Source organism: Ursus maritimus, unplaced genomic scaffold (genome assembly GCF_017311325.1).
Source record: "Ursus maritimus isolate PB19 unplaced genomic scaffold, ASM1731132v1 scaffold_21, whole genome shotgun sequence".
Lineage (NCBI taxonomy): Eukaryota > Metazoa > Chordata > Mammalia > Carnivora > Ursidae > Ursus > Ursus maritimus.
Genome location: NW_024424564.1, coordinates 32,343,099 through 32,360,229, shown reverse-complemented (window position 1 = coordinate 32,360,229; position 17,131 = coordinate 32,343,099). Strand labels below are relative to the sequence as shown.

Here is a 17,131-nt window from a genome sequence, read left to right as displayed (position 1 = left end):
TACATTTCCCTACATATTTAGCTATTTATGTTTAGCTAATTCCTGTGCAGAATTATAACCACAGACATTGAAATATAGCTCTCAGATCTGAAAATGTCTTTATTTTTTAGAAAATGGATTCCAGGAAGGTTAAAAAGCAATACCAGAGGGCATAGGTGCAGAATTGTATGTAGTCATTCAAAGCATTCAATTAAGAATATGGCAATATAAATATCTGAAAAGCATCTCTTAGGTGTTCAAAACAAAAAATGTATATAAGTCATTCCTAACTAATTTGAGCTTTATAGCATTTCCTAGATGGGAAAAACAGTTAACACTTGAAAGTCCTGAAAGCTTTTTCCTTGGCTAATTACATTAGATGGTTTGCCTTTGATCAAACTCCTTCCTTTTTAAACATGGATAAAAGCATTACATAGGTCCACTGTTAAACAGACAACATGTTGCAAATTACTTCTGGTATAATGTATTCCAACAAAGCTTAGAAAATAAAAGATGTTGAGGCGGCTTTGGACTAAGTTTAATAGTCATCTCCTCTGCTGACAACTTCTTTACACGTTGGACGCAACAGTATGGTATGTTCAAACTGCGCTGTATATGATCCTTTAATGTCACATAATGGTGGATATGGATCTACAATGCCCAAATCACACAGATTCTTCAAAGCCATCAAGTATTTACTTTCTCCCAAGCGATCCAGCCATCTGCGGCAGAAGGCAAGGGTGCCAAAGTTTTCATTGATGACATTTAACAAATGTTTTGTTCTTGGAAGCCTAAGAGGAGAAAATCCAAAATTAACAGGTAGCTAAAAAGTTACCCACTCATTTTCCCCATTAAGGAAAACATACAGTAGACGTGGCTTTACTCAGTAATTCAAAAACCTTTTTGATGCCTCTTTTTTTTTTTTTAAAGATTTTATTTATTTATTTGACAGAGATAGAGACAGCCAGCAAGAGAGGGAACACAAGCAGGGGGAGTGGGAGAGGAAGAAGCAGGCTCATAGCGGAGGAGCCTGATGTGGGGCTCGATCCCATAACGCCGGGATCACGCCCTGAGCCGAAGGCAGACGCTCAACCGCTGTGCCACCCAGGCGCCCCTTGATGCCTCTTTCAACATTCAAAAGTCAGAATGTATAACAGCCCATACCTAATTATACATGGCAGCTGAATGGGAGACCAGCTGAAGGCTATCCTATATTTACGTGTCTATGCGCTTATGTGTGTTAAATTCCCAGTCAAGACTTGTCAACAGTACTATGGTGGGAATTTCTTTTGCGCATCAAGCTGAAAGACCTAAACATAAATGAGGTATAAATCCATCCTTAAACCATCTTCTCCGAAAAGTTTAAGGGGGAGAAAAAGGTAAAAATAGAAAGTTTACCAACAGGAAAATATTAAGAACAAAAACCTAGAAATGCCAGCAAAATAATTACCTCTCAAATGATTACTGGAAACTGGATCTTAAGAGAATACTTGCCGATATCATTTTTATCTCAGTTAAGATTTTTAACAAGACAATTTCTTTACTATAAAAATCCACAAAACTTACTGATAGGCTACAGAACTGTACATTTATGAATATACCACTGTGGATGTTTGTCAAATTTTTAAAAATGCTGCTATCTGGGCAAAGAAACTTATAAAAACAATGGTCTCTCACCTGATTGGCACATGTCCAACATCAAAGTTTTTCATATAGTGTGAACATTCCATATCATCATGAACAACGCCTTTTCCTGTGCTTCCAAAGGTTTCAATGGCATACACCTCTCCTTCCTAAAGAATACGTAAGAGGGGGAGAGAAGAAAAATCCAAAATTAATTAAAATTGCCATTTGTTAACTTCAGCCCGAGGTATTATTTACTTCATGTAAGAAACAACATGAAATAACGCCTCACAGTCATTATCCACCCTTCCCCACTTTATCTCCTTAGCATTTTTTGGTCTTTCTGTGTTGTCCTACTAGAATGTAGCCTTTATGGGGCATCTAGGTGGCTCAGTCAGTTAAGTGTCCATCTCTTGATCTCAGATCTTGAGCTCGGGGTTGTGAGTTCAAGCCCCGTGTCGGGCTCCACACTGGGCATGGAGCTGACTTAAGAAAAAAAAAAAAAAAGAATGTAGCCTTTACATGGGCAGGGAATTTTAGTTTGTTCACTACTGCATCCTCAGTGACTACTAAAGAGACTGGCACCTAAGAGATGCTTAACAAAAAGTGCTGAAAAAAACCAATCCTTTGGCATACCCAACTTCCACAGCTAACTGAGCCATGGTGTGACCAGACACGATCTGCACATTCACACAGACCAATTCCTATTGGAGTACAGATGGCAAGTTAATTCTGCTCAACATAATACATACTTAACTATCACCAACTTTAGTTTGGAAAAAAAAAATGCTTCATAAAAAATACTATACTAATGGCACACACACCTCCATTCTTGTTGCCTCTCCTCCTTTCACAATAGGTACTGTTTTCCCAGCATGTATTCTATATGGCCCAATTGAATGTCCATTTAGGTTACGGATTGGTTTCACTGGTAAACAGGAAAAGACAGTTATTCAAGGTCTTCAGGAGCACAAACAGATCTCTTGGCTTTCTGGCACAGAGTTCAAGCATTGACTTAAAAATAAAACATAGTTCTACTAAATAACCTCACGTTGACATAGTTACATACAAACTGGAAAACTAGTGGAATATGAAAAGATGTTTACTATAGTGTTACTGATTAAAACTACAAGGGAGGAAGGGGAGATGATGGGAAAAGAACAAACTATGTCATGAGGACACAAGGGGGGGTCATCTAAGGACGTATTGTTAATAAAAGTTATAAAATGCCATGTACATTGTGATCACAAACAAAAAATAAGGAAAATCTAAACAATTACAAGGTCCTGAGACCAATGACAGAATGAATTGTGGTATATTCACACAATGGAACACTACACAACAATAAAAACAAAAAGCTGGGAATACAGTGAACAACTGAAATAAAATCTAAAGAAAAAAGAACAGAAGAAGGCAAAATTATATACATACTGTTTTATTATTATACATATCAAAATTAAGCACAATTATACTATTATTTAGGGATGCATAATTAGGTGATAAAGATATAAAGAAGAGCAAATGCAAATACTTTAGCACTCCAGACAGTGGTCTGCTAGAGGAAGTCTGCTGTAATTCAAAAGGGTATACAGAGGGGTGCCTGGGTGGCTCAGTCGTTGAGCGGCGGCCTTTAGCTCAGGTCATGATCCCAGGGTACTGGGATCGAGTCCCGCATCGGGCTCCATGCTCTGCTGGGAGGCTGCTTCTCCCTCTCCCACTCCCCCTGCTTGTGTTCCCTCTCTCGCTCTCTGTCAAATAAATAAAATCTTTAAAAAAAAAACAAAAACAAAAACAAACCCCAAAAGGGTATACAGAATTGAAGGGCTTTTGGAGTGCTGGAAATATTCTATTCCACAAGGGATAAAATTATACAGCTTTCACAAATGCTTAAATGAATTTTTATGTTGTGTGTATCTCTTCATACACAACATAATTCCACAATTAAAAGAGCTTTACAAAAATCTAGCTTTACAATGCTAGAATTCTCAGTAGAAGCTACCCTTCTTTCAGGGCAGAATTAGGCAGCAAAGTTTTTTTCAACTCTACAACAATGAAACAATGACAATTATACTAGGGGGTGGCACAGAAAAATAAAACTCTCAATCAGCTCTTCAAAAAAATTCTCCTTCTTATACAAATAATAAGCTAAATTTACTTTAAAATTCAGCAAGCATCACTATTTCTCCAAGACCTGGCAAACTTAGCCCACAGGCCAATCAAAAACACATTTACATAAAAAGATTTCTTAGCTATACCAACCCAACATACAATCAAGTTGCAGAGAAGAAGCAGGGCACAGGAGTATCCATTTGTGCATTACACAGGTTGTGAGAGCACCAGGCTAATTCTGGGACCAATAACTGTAAAGGTAACTTCCCAATTCTGCAATTTCCTGATCAAGGTAAATAAAATCACTCCCTTGATGGCTCAGTTCTGTTACGTGGTTTTTGGAAACTGCTGCTGGGAACACACCTTATCGTCCATTTTTTCATCTTCCCAATGTCATGATTTGCCTATACCCTTTCTGGTCAAACTAGTAAAAATTAATTATGCCACCCTCCATTAAGAATCTTGATCAACACAGTAACTGGTATCAAAAAAGAGGTGCTGAAACATTGGCTTAATGGAAAGAGTAAGAAGGCAGATACTGACTCCAGTATTTCAGGTTGGCATTGTTATGTGGTGACTAAACATTAAGTCTGTCACTTAATACACTTTGAAAGGCACACCACAAGCCAACCAAAGTTGCAGAAGTAGGAAAAAATAGAAGGGAAAGATGATTTGAGAGGGACTTGAACAAGAATTGTTTGTTGTGGCACCAATCCCAAATCTGAGGGCAGGAAATGACGAATTTGTTGAATATTAATAAATTCGAGGCACTGTCATAAAATTTACATTTCTTAAAAGAAAAAAAAAAAGAAAACATGATATCATTAATCCTACTATAGTCAAAGAAACTTGGGTTCTGTTTACAGAATTTATCTACGTTCAAAGATAGACCTGTCTGACCCTATAGTATGTTTTCTTCATTATCTCTAATACCTCCCCAACCAAGTGTGAGCAACCTCAAGAGTATTTTGATTTGTACTGGTGTTCACAGGATCTGAGAGAGAGCAACAAGGACCGACACCATCAGATCACAGAAGAAGAACCCCTTTTGTAGTTGGTAGAAACATAATACCGTATCACTATCAGCAAGGTTATGCAAAGAATGCTAAAGGATGTGAATTTAATGAAGGCAAGGAAGCAAGAATGTTTTTGCAGAGAGGAATATAAAGAAGAGATAGGATTTGGTTAAAGGAAATGTAGGAAATATTCTGTGAGAAAGTTAATAGAATAGCAGTTACAGAAAGCAGCAGAGATTAGGAAGGGGGATAGTGGTCAGACCCTGAGAGCTGGAGGAAGGCTGGAATGATGAGAAAGCATAGGTGACTCTAGGACTATGTACCTAAGGCAGTAGCTAGGAAAGACTAAGAGCAAGGGGAACAAAGATTAAAGGAAAGACACACAAGAAATTAACTGGACTCTAAATTCTGAATTCAACTCAAAAAAAGCAGTAGGGGCGGTCATCAATGGAAAGTCTTTGGCTTGTCTCTGAGCCTCAATCTGACTAATCACAGAAAACCAAGTCTGCATTTTGGCCAATCTGGGATAAATCCCTGGGTGTCCCATCAGCTACCACAGTAGCCTGGCAATAGTTCCCATCCAGTGACCAGTTTTCCTAATATGAGGAGGTCATTCACTGTCCCCCTCCACCTTTTTTCCATCTTTATATTCCCAGGAGATAAAGAAAAAGCAGTTGACCCAAAAGCACTCAACACTACTTTGCAAAATTAATTCTGCAAGAGGTCACATGCATTTCAAAATAAGAGACATTTTTAAAAAATATACCTTGATATGTCTTCCCATCTATTTCAACCTCATAGGATTCCATAACTTCTTGGATGGCCTCACCAACATCACACAGACGGACATCAATTCCAGCACACTAAAAACAAAATGATGTATACTCTGTTACTCAAAATGCAGAATTTTATAGCAATTTATTAGTATTTTAAAATAAAGGACAATTAAATAAACTGCTTTGCACATTATAACTTCCTCTATAAAAGTCTTTGGTACATTGTAGTAGAATTACCCACTTAAAACCCTAAGGGCAGTAGACTGGTCTTCCATAATCCAAAGACCTTAAACAGGCTATAAAATGTTCAAAATATGTTGAATGAAATTGTGCTTCTAGTTCACATACCTTTATTCCAGTGTTAGTGGCATCTTTTACAGCTTTTAATAATGTATCATATTTGGGATTAAAAGTAACAGTAAAAGCACAGTCAATAATCCTACCTGAAAGAGAAAATTCTTCTTTAAGTTTACTTATCAGCTAGTCAATTTGTCTACTTCATAGCATCTACTCTATTAACCTTGCTAGTTAAAAGGAAAATAAAATGATGGGTTCAAATGAAGGTAACAGTCCAAGTACTCAGACAGCATTCACAATCAAAGTGGCAAAAAGTATAAATAGGTTACATAAAGGTTTCAGAATAAATTGGTACTTCAAGATAGTACCAATTCAGTACTAACCCAGGTAGATAAGCAAAATGACAAACAGAAACAAATCAAAGAGAAAAACCTGGGGAACTAAAGAATTAGCAATGTGGTCAGAGGAAATGTATAGGTCCATAGACACTAATCATCAGTCCAGCTTTGCCAATTTAGCAAAACCTCAGGTGAGTACTTAATCTGAGCTTTATTTCCTAAAGCGAGATAAAAAGGTACGAACCTAAGGAGGTTTGGGAGAGAATTTAGAAAAGCCAGCAAGTATATAAAGGTTGATAAAAAAGGATCTAAGTAAATGTTTGTTGTTGTTATATGGATAAATGTCTGAAACAACATGAAAATTGTGTGATTAAATTCTTCACACTTTGATACAAAGAATAATAAACCTCAACTACCCAACAGTTTGCATTATACTCCATTTATCAGGATGCTTAAAAGTAAATCTCAAAATCTGCCTCAACACAGCTCTACTGAAAAGTGAGGCATAAAGAAGAAAAGTGGGGAGTTCAAGTACCTGTAGCCCAATCCAACAGAGAGAAGACTAGTTTTTTTTGGGGGGGGGGTGGGTTGCTTATTTCTAAGAACTCACCACTTATATGTGTTCCAAAGTCTATCTTACAGATGTCATCATACTGTAATACTGTTGTGTCACCAGCATTTGGAGTATAATGGGCAGCACAGTTATTCAGAGAACATCCGGTAGGAAATGCCAGGCCTGCATTTAATCCATTCTCTTTAATTAGCTTTCGTGAACAGTCTTCCAACTTTTCACTATTAAAAAAAAATTGTTTACTTTTACATTTTTATCCTTATATACCTTACAGGTCATCAGGTCCAGAGCGTTTATACTAAAAATTCTTAAATTACATTCTGGGAGTGATCTGAGCACTTCCTGGATGTGAATAACTAACAGTTCTCTGATGCTATTAAAATAGTAGCTCATCTCTAAAAGATAAAAGAATTCAATTCCACTAGAAATCTGAAGAAACAGAACAACATGATCCACTTTTAACTTAGTTTTTTAGGAAATGAGATTCTTGACTTAGACTAATTTAAATGTTGATTACGTTTTATTTGCTCAATGTTGCACATTTTAAAAATTGAATTAAAGAACTGCTGCCTTTTACAGCTAATTACTTCTTAAAGGGAAAACTAGAGAAATAATTACTTTTATTGGTTTCTTCACTGCACTATAACTATGTTTTGTGACCAACAATTTTAATATGAATTGTTAGCAAATAACAGATTTTCAAACAGGACATAAGGATCATAGTAATGTGTGCATTTGCACATACAAGTGTACATGAGTACAAAATAAGGAGGATGATGTACAAATGTCCTCTTACAATTTCCTCATCACATCCACAGTACAAGAACTCAGAGATATTTCTAGAAGCTTCACTTCAGGTTTTAGCAAAGTAGCAATGAAAGCCAAACATTACAATTGGAGTAAGCACTAAAAAAAAAATTTTCTTTTTATCATGTTCTTACAAAAACATATTCCTTTTACCAGATTTCTATCATTGTCATCCCAGGCTTGATCCAGCTCATAACATATTTTCTAACTTGTCGATGTGCTTCCGCAGCTTCTCGAAAATCATTCCAAATCTCTTCACTGGCTTGATCTAATGCCTTCTTTTCTTCACTCGTAGTTCTCCAAGCAGCTGTTCGCCTTTATAGTATGTACAGCATAGTATTAGTCATTTAAGAAACAACAGAGAAGCATAAAAGCTGAGAGAGATAAAAAATACACTAATATAAGACCTTTTAGATAAAAATGTTACACATTTAGTTTCTTTTATTAAATGTCAGTAAAGTTTCTGAAGTACAAGTAGTCACACATTTGTAATCAAGCCAAATCAAGTTAAACCTTCCTTAAGACTGAAAAACAAAATCAAGTGAGATTTCATTCATAGAGAGACTAAAACTCTGCCACACACACACAAAAAACACAAAAAGAAAAAAATCAGAAGTCAGAAGAGAGTCCTAGAAACCCAGGAGTGGGAGAAAAAAAATCATCCTTCCACTCAAGGTTACAGTCTAAGAGACTTCAAAAGACCAAAAATTAGCATTTAACTTCATACACAGGGTAGTACTAATGCAAAAACTTGACCTGGAAATCTACATAACCTCCCTCAAACATGAAATATTATGTGTTTTTGTAGGATTTTTCTAATTGTATGTATGTATGTATGTGTATGTGTGTATGTATCTATACATCTATATATGAAGTGAACTTCCTTGAAGGATATGGCTCATACTTTAAAACTGCCAGGAGTAACAAACATTTTTTTATTCAGTATCTGGGAATAAAGAGATCCACTGACACCCTTTAAGCAGCATATTTCAAAAACAGTAACTGTTTTCAAATAAAAATCTTTTTAAAAAGTTGTTAACTTTCACACATTAAGCAATATTGAATATAGAGCTCACAAACTCAGTGATCACCGATGTATAAATTATACTCGGTTATGAAAGTGATGCCTTCAAGGAATTACTCTTATTTGTCTCTAAGTATGGCCTGCAGGCAAATCGAGCCTGGCACCTGTTTTGTAAATAAAATTTTACTGCAATACAGTTAAGTCCATTTGTTTACATACTGTCTATACCTACTTGCATGCTACAGAGGTAGAACTGAGGAACACCCAAGGCCTGAAATATTTACTGTATGGTTATTTTTTTTTAAAGATTTTATTTATTTATTGGACAGAGAGAGACACAGCGAAAGAGGGAACACCAGCAGGGGGAGTGGGTGAGGGAGAAGCAGGCTTCCTGATGAGCAGGGAGCCCGATGTGGGATCGATCCCGGGACGCTGGGATCACACCCTGAGCCAAAAGCAGACGCTTAACGACTTAGCCACCCAGGCGCCCACTATATGGCTCTTTAAAGAAAAAAGTTTATACAACTGCTCTACACTGTGCCCCTAAGTTAATGCCCCCAAATGCTGTGAGTTTTTCTGTATCACTGTCAAGTTCATTATGATACTACCTACTGGGGCACCTGAGTGGCTCAGTCGGTTAACCGTCTGCCTTCGGCTCAGGTCAGGATCCCAGGGTCCTGGGATCGAGCCCCACCTCGGGCTCCCTGCTCAATGCAGAGCCTGCTTCTTCCTCTTCCTCTGTCTCCTGCCTCGTGCTCTCACTCTCTATCTCAAATAAATAAATAAAGTCTTTTAAAAAAATTGATTACTTCCTACTGCAGCAGCTACCTGTGTGCCAACATCTAGCACCTCTAATTTGCCACAAAGACCCAAAGGGGCTGTCCTATGTCAATTGAGGGATACTTAAGCATCAGAGGCTTCTCTGGCTTATTTTGTTTGGAAATGTATTTTGGACCTGTATACTGATGTTATCAGAAAACTGAAATATTGCAGCACCATCTGTTAAGGTCAGTTTTAACTCCACAAATATTTAAATGTGTATGAACTACTTTTATCAGAATAGTGACGACTCAAGAGGCAACTCCTTCCTAATAACAGTATTCAAATGAACAACCTCAGACTAGAAGTTAACAGGATAAGATCCTTTAAAAAGAACATTCCCAACATGTGACTCAACCTTTTTCAGCTGCAATACACTTATACTTAGTTGCTCACTCCATGATGGGATAGACAAGCCACAATCTCCTGACCTCCAGATGTAACTCCAGTTCTTTCTCTCTCCTGAATCCAAAAATCCTTCCTGGGAACCAAGAACCCAAGTATTCTAAGAACAAACCATTTCCAGGTATAAGAGTACTGGCTAAAGTCTCAGATTAATTTTTAAACTAAACATATCACAATTCTTCGTCTCTTACATGGGCTATAACTCTGGCACATATTCTACAGCCATACCTATATGCACACCCCCGCCTCAAAAGCCAAACATTTTGTAAAAAGCAAAAATATCCTCAAACGTTTTCTCTAGAATGGTAAGATGACAGACTATGTCCACAAGGAACTGACGGATATTGTGTATGAAGGGCCATGAAAATGAAATTGGTCATTATCAATTTTCATTTCTTCTCAATTCTTCAAACCCACTTCTTATAGGTTAAAATGTTAATAATTAAATTCCAAATGCTATCTGACTACATTTTAGAATCAGAACATAGTACAATAAAGATCCCCAATACTGAAATCAACAAGCTTCACATGATCTTACACTTCTGAAGCTGCACAGCTGATTCTTAGAAGCAGTGAATTCTTCAAAAGGTTATGGAATGTTCTGCATTATTGGTGAAGAGTTACCAATCAGAAAATGGATTAAAGAAATTATTTTTCTAAGTCTTGAGTTCAAATTGAAAGTCATTAGAGTAATATTCAAGCATCTAAAATTATAATCCTAAGCTTGTACTATTAACAAAAAATATTATGAAGGAGCCTCTCCCCTTTCCTAAGTTTAATATTTTGATGTTCAGTCTATTTAGCAAAAATAGAGAAATTAGTAAGATGAAAAAAAATTCCGAGCTCATAATAATTATCCAAAAGGGCAATTAATTCATTCAACTGACAGAGGTGGGTTACAAATGCTTTTAAAATATATTATGTCTGTGCAACAAAACTATCAGAGTAATTGCTTGAAAGAGAATCTTTGGGGCGCCTGGGTGGCACAGCGGTTAAGCGCCTGCCTTCAGCTCAGGGCGTGATCCTGGCGTTATGGGATCGAGCCCCATATCAGGCTCTTCCGCTATGAGCCTGCTTCTTCCTCTCCCACTCCCCCTGCTTGTGTTCCCTCTCTCGCTGGCTGTCTCTATCTCTGTCGAATAAATAAATAAAATCTTTTAAATTAAAAAAAAAAAAAAAAGAGAGAGAATCTTTACAGAAGTGTTTACAGAGTATGTAAATTCACACCTCTTTCATATATGAGTCTTTTCAGTATTTCATTTTTACTAGATTAAAAGAAGAAAATATAAGTAAAACCAAAAGGATACAAAGGAATCCAATTATTAATTTCAAACAGTCATAAACATTTCTGAACTCATTGCATAGATAACTTAAAAGCTAGTTATATTTGTATTTTTATTTTATTTATTTTTTAAAACATTTTATTTATTTGACAGAGAGAGACAGCCAGCAAGAGAGGGAACACAAGCAGGGGGAGTGGGAGAGGAAGCAGCACGCTCCCAGCAGAAGAGGGAGCCTGATGCGGGGCTAATCCCAGGACTCTGGGATCATGCCCTGAGCCGAAGGCAGATGCCTAATGATGAGCCACCCAGGCGCCCCATATTTGTTTTGTTTTTTTTTAAAGATTTTATTTATTTATTTGACAGAGATAGAGACAGCCAGCGAGAGAGGGAACACAAACAGGGGGAGTGGGAGAGAAAGAAACAGGCTCATAGTGGAGGAGCCTAATATGGGGCTCGATCCCATAATGCCGGGATCACGCCCTGAGCGGAAGGCAGACACTTAACCGCTGTACCACCCAGGCGCCCCCACCCATATTTGTATTTTTAAAGCACTATATGCCACATTTATTAAAAAACCATTGAAAAATGTATGTCTTTAAAAAAATAAAAATTAAAAAATAAAAATGCATATCTTTAACCCAGAAATAATTAAGAATGCACGCAGACATGACACCAATTCCTTCCTCTGAAAACTGGTACTTAAAAGGGAAAAATAAAGCATGTTTTTAAACTCTGCCTGCCTATAAGAAACTATAGTTAATTGATGAAGTTAATTGATACCCAGCTGATGAAGGAAAATTCTTCTTATAGGTCAGCTAGTAAATGTAGAAGGAACAAGAGAATTAGAAATTTACCATTTTGCAGTCCCCAATGAAATAACTGATAAAGCATGGGTAGATATTAAAATAATTAAGTAAAAAGTTGTTGAAGGAAAGGATATTCCAATGGTACTAAACTACCCCCACAGATTACTTGGAAACTGTGAAAAGAAAAAAGTACTTTTAAAAAAGAAACAGTGGGTTGTTACCACATTAAACAAGTGAACAAATACAGTAAAACTAGTAACAGAAAAACCTGACTTTACATCTGATGCAACAGACTATGATACAATATGAAGAACATAATATCACTTATGATATGTTCCTGCCAAAGTGCTTAATCTAAATCTAATCTAACCCTTTACAACTATTTCCAATTTACAGAAAATAAAGGAATAGAGATAAAAGTTTAATGATACCACAAGGAAATAATAAGAGAAATCCCAGAATATGAGACTTTCTAAACTACCTGGTCTCCAAAGAGTCAGTGCAATAGAGAAGAAGGTGGGGATTCTAACTATAAGCACTCTATGAACCTTGACTAGATCGTGGTTTAGAGGGCAAAAATAGCTAAAGAGATGTTTCAGGGATAATAAGGAAAAAAATCCTAAACATAAACGAGGTATTTACATGATACTGGAAAATTACTGTTAAGTTATATAAATGTGATAATTCAGAGAACATCTAATTCTTGGGAGATGCCTGAAGTTTGTTTGTTTTCTTAAGTAGGCTCCATGCCAAGCATGGAGCCAACTCAGGGCTCAAACTCACGACTCTGAGATCCATTCCCAACAGATTCAGCTCTCAGAGGGGAGTCTGCTTCTTTCCTTCTCCTTCTCCCTATGTCCCCACCCACTCCCTCTGAAATGATTAAATAAATAAATCCTAAAAACAAACAAACAAACAACAACAAAACAAAACCTGAGCTGGGATCAAGAATTGGACACCTAACAACTGAGCTACCCAGGTGCCCCAGATGCTTGAAGATTTTAGAAGTGAGGACTCAAAAGAGACTTGGGGCACCCGGCTGGCTCAGTTGGTAGAACATGCAACTGTTGATCTTGGGGTCATGAGTTCAAGCCCCATGTTGGGCTTGGAGATTTAACTTAAAAAAAAAAAAAAAAAGACATTTTTAAATGGTCTAGCAAAAAAAATAAAAATAAAAAACACATACATAGAGACATATAAAAATACTGATTTCTTCACTAACATGAAAACAAATTTAAAAATGGGTTATAAAGCTGTTTGTAGTACAGTTCTATCTTGAAAAACATTCCCAGGTATTTATAATACACACCTTTATACAGAGGCTATAGAGGAAGAAACAGCATGTCAATCAATAGTGGTTTTAAAATTCACAGGCAGAATTTAGAAGATTTTTATTTTTTTCTTTTTGCTTATCTGTATTTCCTACTTCTTCATTAATGGATATGTATTGTTTATAGAACAACTGTCCCAAACAACTGCCTACTAAAGTTAGAAATAGGTATCAAGAATTTCAAAATAATTCTTCATTCTACTTCTAGAGATCCAGAATAAGAGAAAAATCAGATCTGATTAATAAACTAAGCTATTCACCAAGGAATTTTTTCTAATGGTAAAAACCTGAAAATTCAAAACTAGGGAAATATTCAAAAATAGGGAAATCACTAATAAAATCATGCTAAGTACAAAAGAGAATAACATTATAATCATTCAAAATTGGTTTAAAAAATTTTAATGATACAGGAAATGCACACAGAATGTCAATTTTTTTAAAAAGGAAAATTACTAATTACAAGAGGAAAAGATAGTAATGACACACTAGAGAAACTGGACACTACCTTATCCTAGTGATAAAATCACGTGCCTTCAGATGTAACAACATTGAATTATCTACTTGTCTAGTATTCCATCCAAAAATACACAAACTACTGGGGCACCTGGTGGCTCAGTCCGTTAAGCTTCTGACTGGCTCAGGTCGTGATCTAGGCAGGCTGGCCCTGTGCTGAGTGGGGAGTCTGCTTCTTCCTTTCACTCTCTGTTTGCCCCTGCTCAAGCTTTCTCTCAAATAAATAAAATCTTTCAAAAAAATACACAAACTACTCTCAAATAATTCAGAAAAAGTAATATGTATACAGATTCACCAATATATTATTTTCTACATTTACCTTCTTTCTATCTTGCAAGGAGAAAATGTTATCTTACTGGTATATTATACAGTATATGTATAATGGTCATATTCCATTGGGGGAAAGAACGATAGACGAGGCTAATGTTAAAGACGACCTGAATGAAAGGTATGCAGGAGTTCTTTGTACTATGCTCTTAATATGGAATTATTTCAAAATAAAAAGTTAAATAAAATATTGTACTCAACCTGGGTGGTAGTTACACAGGTGAGTTCTTTGTGATAATTCATGCAATTTTTAGTAAGTTTATTAAAAAAAAAATGATGGGGAAAAAAGAGAGATAGAGGCAAACCAAGAAACAGACTCTTAACTGTAGAGAACAAACTGATGGTTACCAGAGGGGAGGAGGTGTGGGGGATGGGTGAAACAGGTGATGGGGATTAAGGAGTGCACTTGCACTATGTTGTACACCTGAAACTGTAAAACTGGAATTAAATGAAAACTTAAAGAAAAAAATGAAGGCAGATACAAAACTGTATTTAATACTTTACCACGTCTGTAAGAATACTGATTCTGATCTATTTGCAAATAATCAAAACTGATTATATGAATGTCAAAAAAATACCAAACCTCACTAAAGCTCAAACATAATCACAATATTTTTTTATTTTTCCACAGATACAACACTGCTTTCAATATTTAAGTATTACTCCAAAAAATATTATAAGATAAAATTAATATCTTCCTCTATTGTTTCAAAAACAAGAGTTATTCTACCTCCATAATGTTTAATTTGCAATAGAAAATGATAGTGAGGAGTGAAAGGTAGTTTTTAAGTTTTATAAAATCTCAATTTTTCTTCTATTAAACATTACTTCAAGTTTTCTACCACATTCACATGGTTAAAAAAATATTAACAAGTGCGCCTGGGTGGCGTAGTCGTTAAGCGTCTGCCTTCGGCTCAGGGCGTGATCCCAGCGTTCTGGGATCAAGCCCCACATCAGGCTTCTCCACTGGGAGCCTGCTTCTTCCTCTCCCACTCCCCCTGCTTGTGTTCCCTCTCTCACTGGCTGTCTCTCTCTGTCAAATAAATAAATAAAATCTTAAAAAAAAAATTAACAATCTATAAATAAGTATAGAAAACCAATGGCTTTCTTCCACTTTAGCAACAAACATATAGAAATGGAAACAGGTATAAAAACATCTTGTTCACATCAGTAACAAAACCATAAAACACAAGAATAAATTTAACAAAAAAGCAACAGGATCTACCTGAAGATAAAACAGAATAAATGGGAAAACACACTACGACAATGGGCAAGACAATGTGATACAACTGTCAATTTTCTGAAACAAATACATAAATGCAATTCTGATCAGCTTTCTAAAGAGAGCATTTTTCTGTGGGTATGTGTGTTAAGACTATATGACTGAGAATAGCTAAATATAAAAAAGAACTGTGTTTGGTGTGTATGGCAGAGAAAGACTTGCCTTATCAAATTATCGATATATATTATAAAGTTGCTGATAATCAGATCCAAACAGTACTAGCATAGGAATACAAAAATAGATCAGGAGAATAATAGAAATTTATTGATTATGAAAATATAGTTCCATTATATGAGAATACAGTATATGGCAAAGGTGGTCATTCAATTCAGTAACATTAATTATTTAATAAATAATTCTAGCACAACTGGCTATCCATTTGAAAAGAAAATAAAATTAGCACCCCCAACCCTACACAAAAAAATTCCAGACTAACTAAAGATGTAATAAAATACAGAGTAAGAGTTTGAAAAAAAATCTGAGACACTGCTAGGAACCCATAAATATAAAATGTAAACATATACTGCATACAAAATTTAAAAACTTTTAGAAGAGCAAAAGAACAAAGTCAATAATCAAAAAATGCTCAAAATCATTAGCAGTCTGGGAATCATAAACTGAAGTATTAATATATTCTTTGATTCAGCAATTCCACTCCTGGAAAATTATCCTGTAATAAAACTGCCATAACATAAGGAGATAATACACAAACACACACACACACATATACATACATATATATGTATATTCTTAGAAATGTTTATTACAGAATGGTTTGTAATATGGCAAAAAACAGAGACAAAATGAAGGCTCATCAATTAGAAAATGGTGAAATAAAGTGTAGCATATTCACACTATGGAATATTATGAAGCCATTCAAAAGAATAACTGCTATTCTGACTAACTTGGAGGGCCTTCCAAGAGATAGTCCTGAAGGAGAAAAGGTGAGGAAAGTGTACCTATGATTCCATCTTGGAAAACAAGACCAAAAGGGTCCCTTCACATAAACAGACACAGACACACATATGTATGAGTATATAAAAATATGAAAGGCTACCTGCTAGGTGGTTACATAGGTCTGGAAGGAAGAGAAGGAAGAGGGAACAAGCAAAAAAATAATAAATAATATAATAATAATAAAAAGATTGTATTTAAAGATAAATTTGATTATTTTATATGTGCTCTGAAAATTTAAGTTAATTAATGTGAAATTACATGTCTGTGACATTTCAAAAATAGAAGCTTTAAGACAGGGATAGTGATTGATGAACTCAAATTCAAAGAAAAGATGCTCATGACATAAAATTTCAGAACTTTGTACTTATTCCCTAAAAGTACTGGGAATGAAGGAAGGGGATTAAAATACAACATCATGTTCTTTACAAAAGTTTAAAGAAAAACAATGATGTCTTTACAAGTCACTGAAATGAGGCTACAGTAGAAGCTTTCTTAACCAACTATTGCAACCACTGGATTAACTGATGCTCTTGATTCCCTCTATAAAATATACTAACCAATGCCCATTTTATGCTGAATATCAGGGGCTGACGGTCTGTTACTCTCATTAGTGCTTTACACATATTATTCCTCACAACCCTATGAAGTGCTCATTTTATAGATGAAGAAATGAGAGCAAAGACATGATAAATTACTTGCCCAGGTCACAAAGCTAATTAAGTGTTAGAGCTGGGATTCAAGTGAATTCCAGCTTCCTTTCTGCCATGATGAGTGTCTGCTGACGAGCTGAAATGTATCCTTTCAGAACACTTCCAACAATCAGGTGATTTGTCTGTAAACCAGTGTAGATCATCTGCACTTGTTTCTAT

The 17,131-nt window shown here is 35.8% G+C and overlaps 1 protein-coding gene across 2 annotated transcripts in view; it reads right to left on the bottom strand.

The window, feature by feature from the left end:
- Positions 1–81: 81 nt before the first annotated feature.
- The window catches only part of METAP2 (methionyl aminopeptidase 2), a 30,939-nt gene continuing 13,889 nt past the window's right edge, over positions 82–17,131 (bottom strand). For both annotated transcript variants that reach the window (XM_008687703.2, XM_008687704.2), the window contains exons 5-11: positions 7,670–7,831; positions 6,749–6,930; positions 5,852–5,946; positions 5,494–5,590; positions 2,427–2,530; positions 1,657–1,772; positions 82–770 (exon numbers count right to left, since the gene is read on the bottom strand). In XM_008687703.2, coding sequence (XP_008685925.1) covers positions 518–770; positions 1,657–1,772; positions 2,427–2,530; positions 5,494–5,590; positions 5,852–5,946; positions 6,749–6,930; positions 7,670–7,831 — 1,009 coding nt within the window. In that variant the 3' untranslated portion in view covers positions 82–517. The remainder of the gene's footprint in view (positions 771–1,656; positions 1,773–2,426; positions 2,531–5,493; positions 5,591–5,851; positions 5,947–6,748; positions 6,931–7,669; positions 7,832–17,131) is intronic.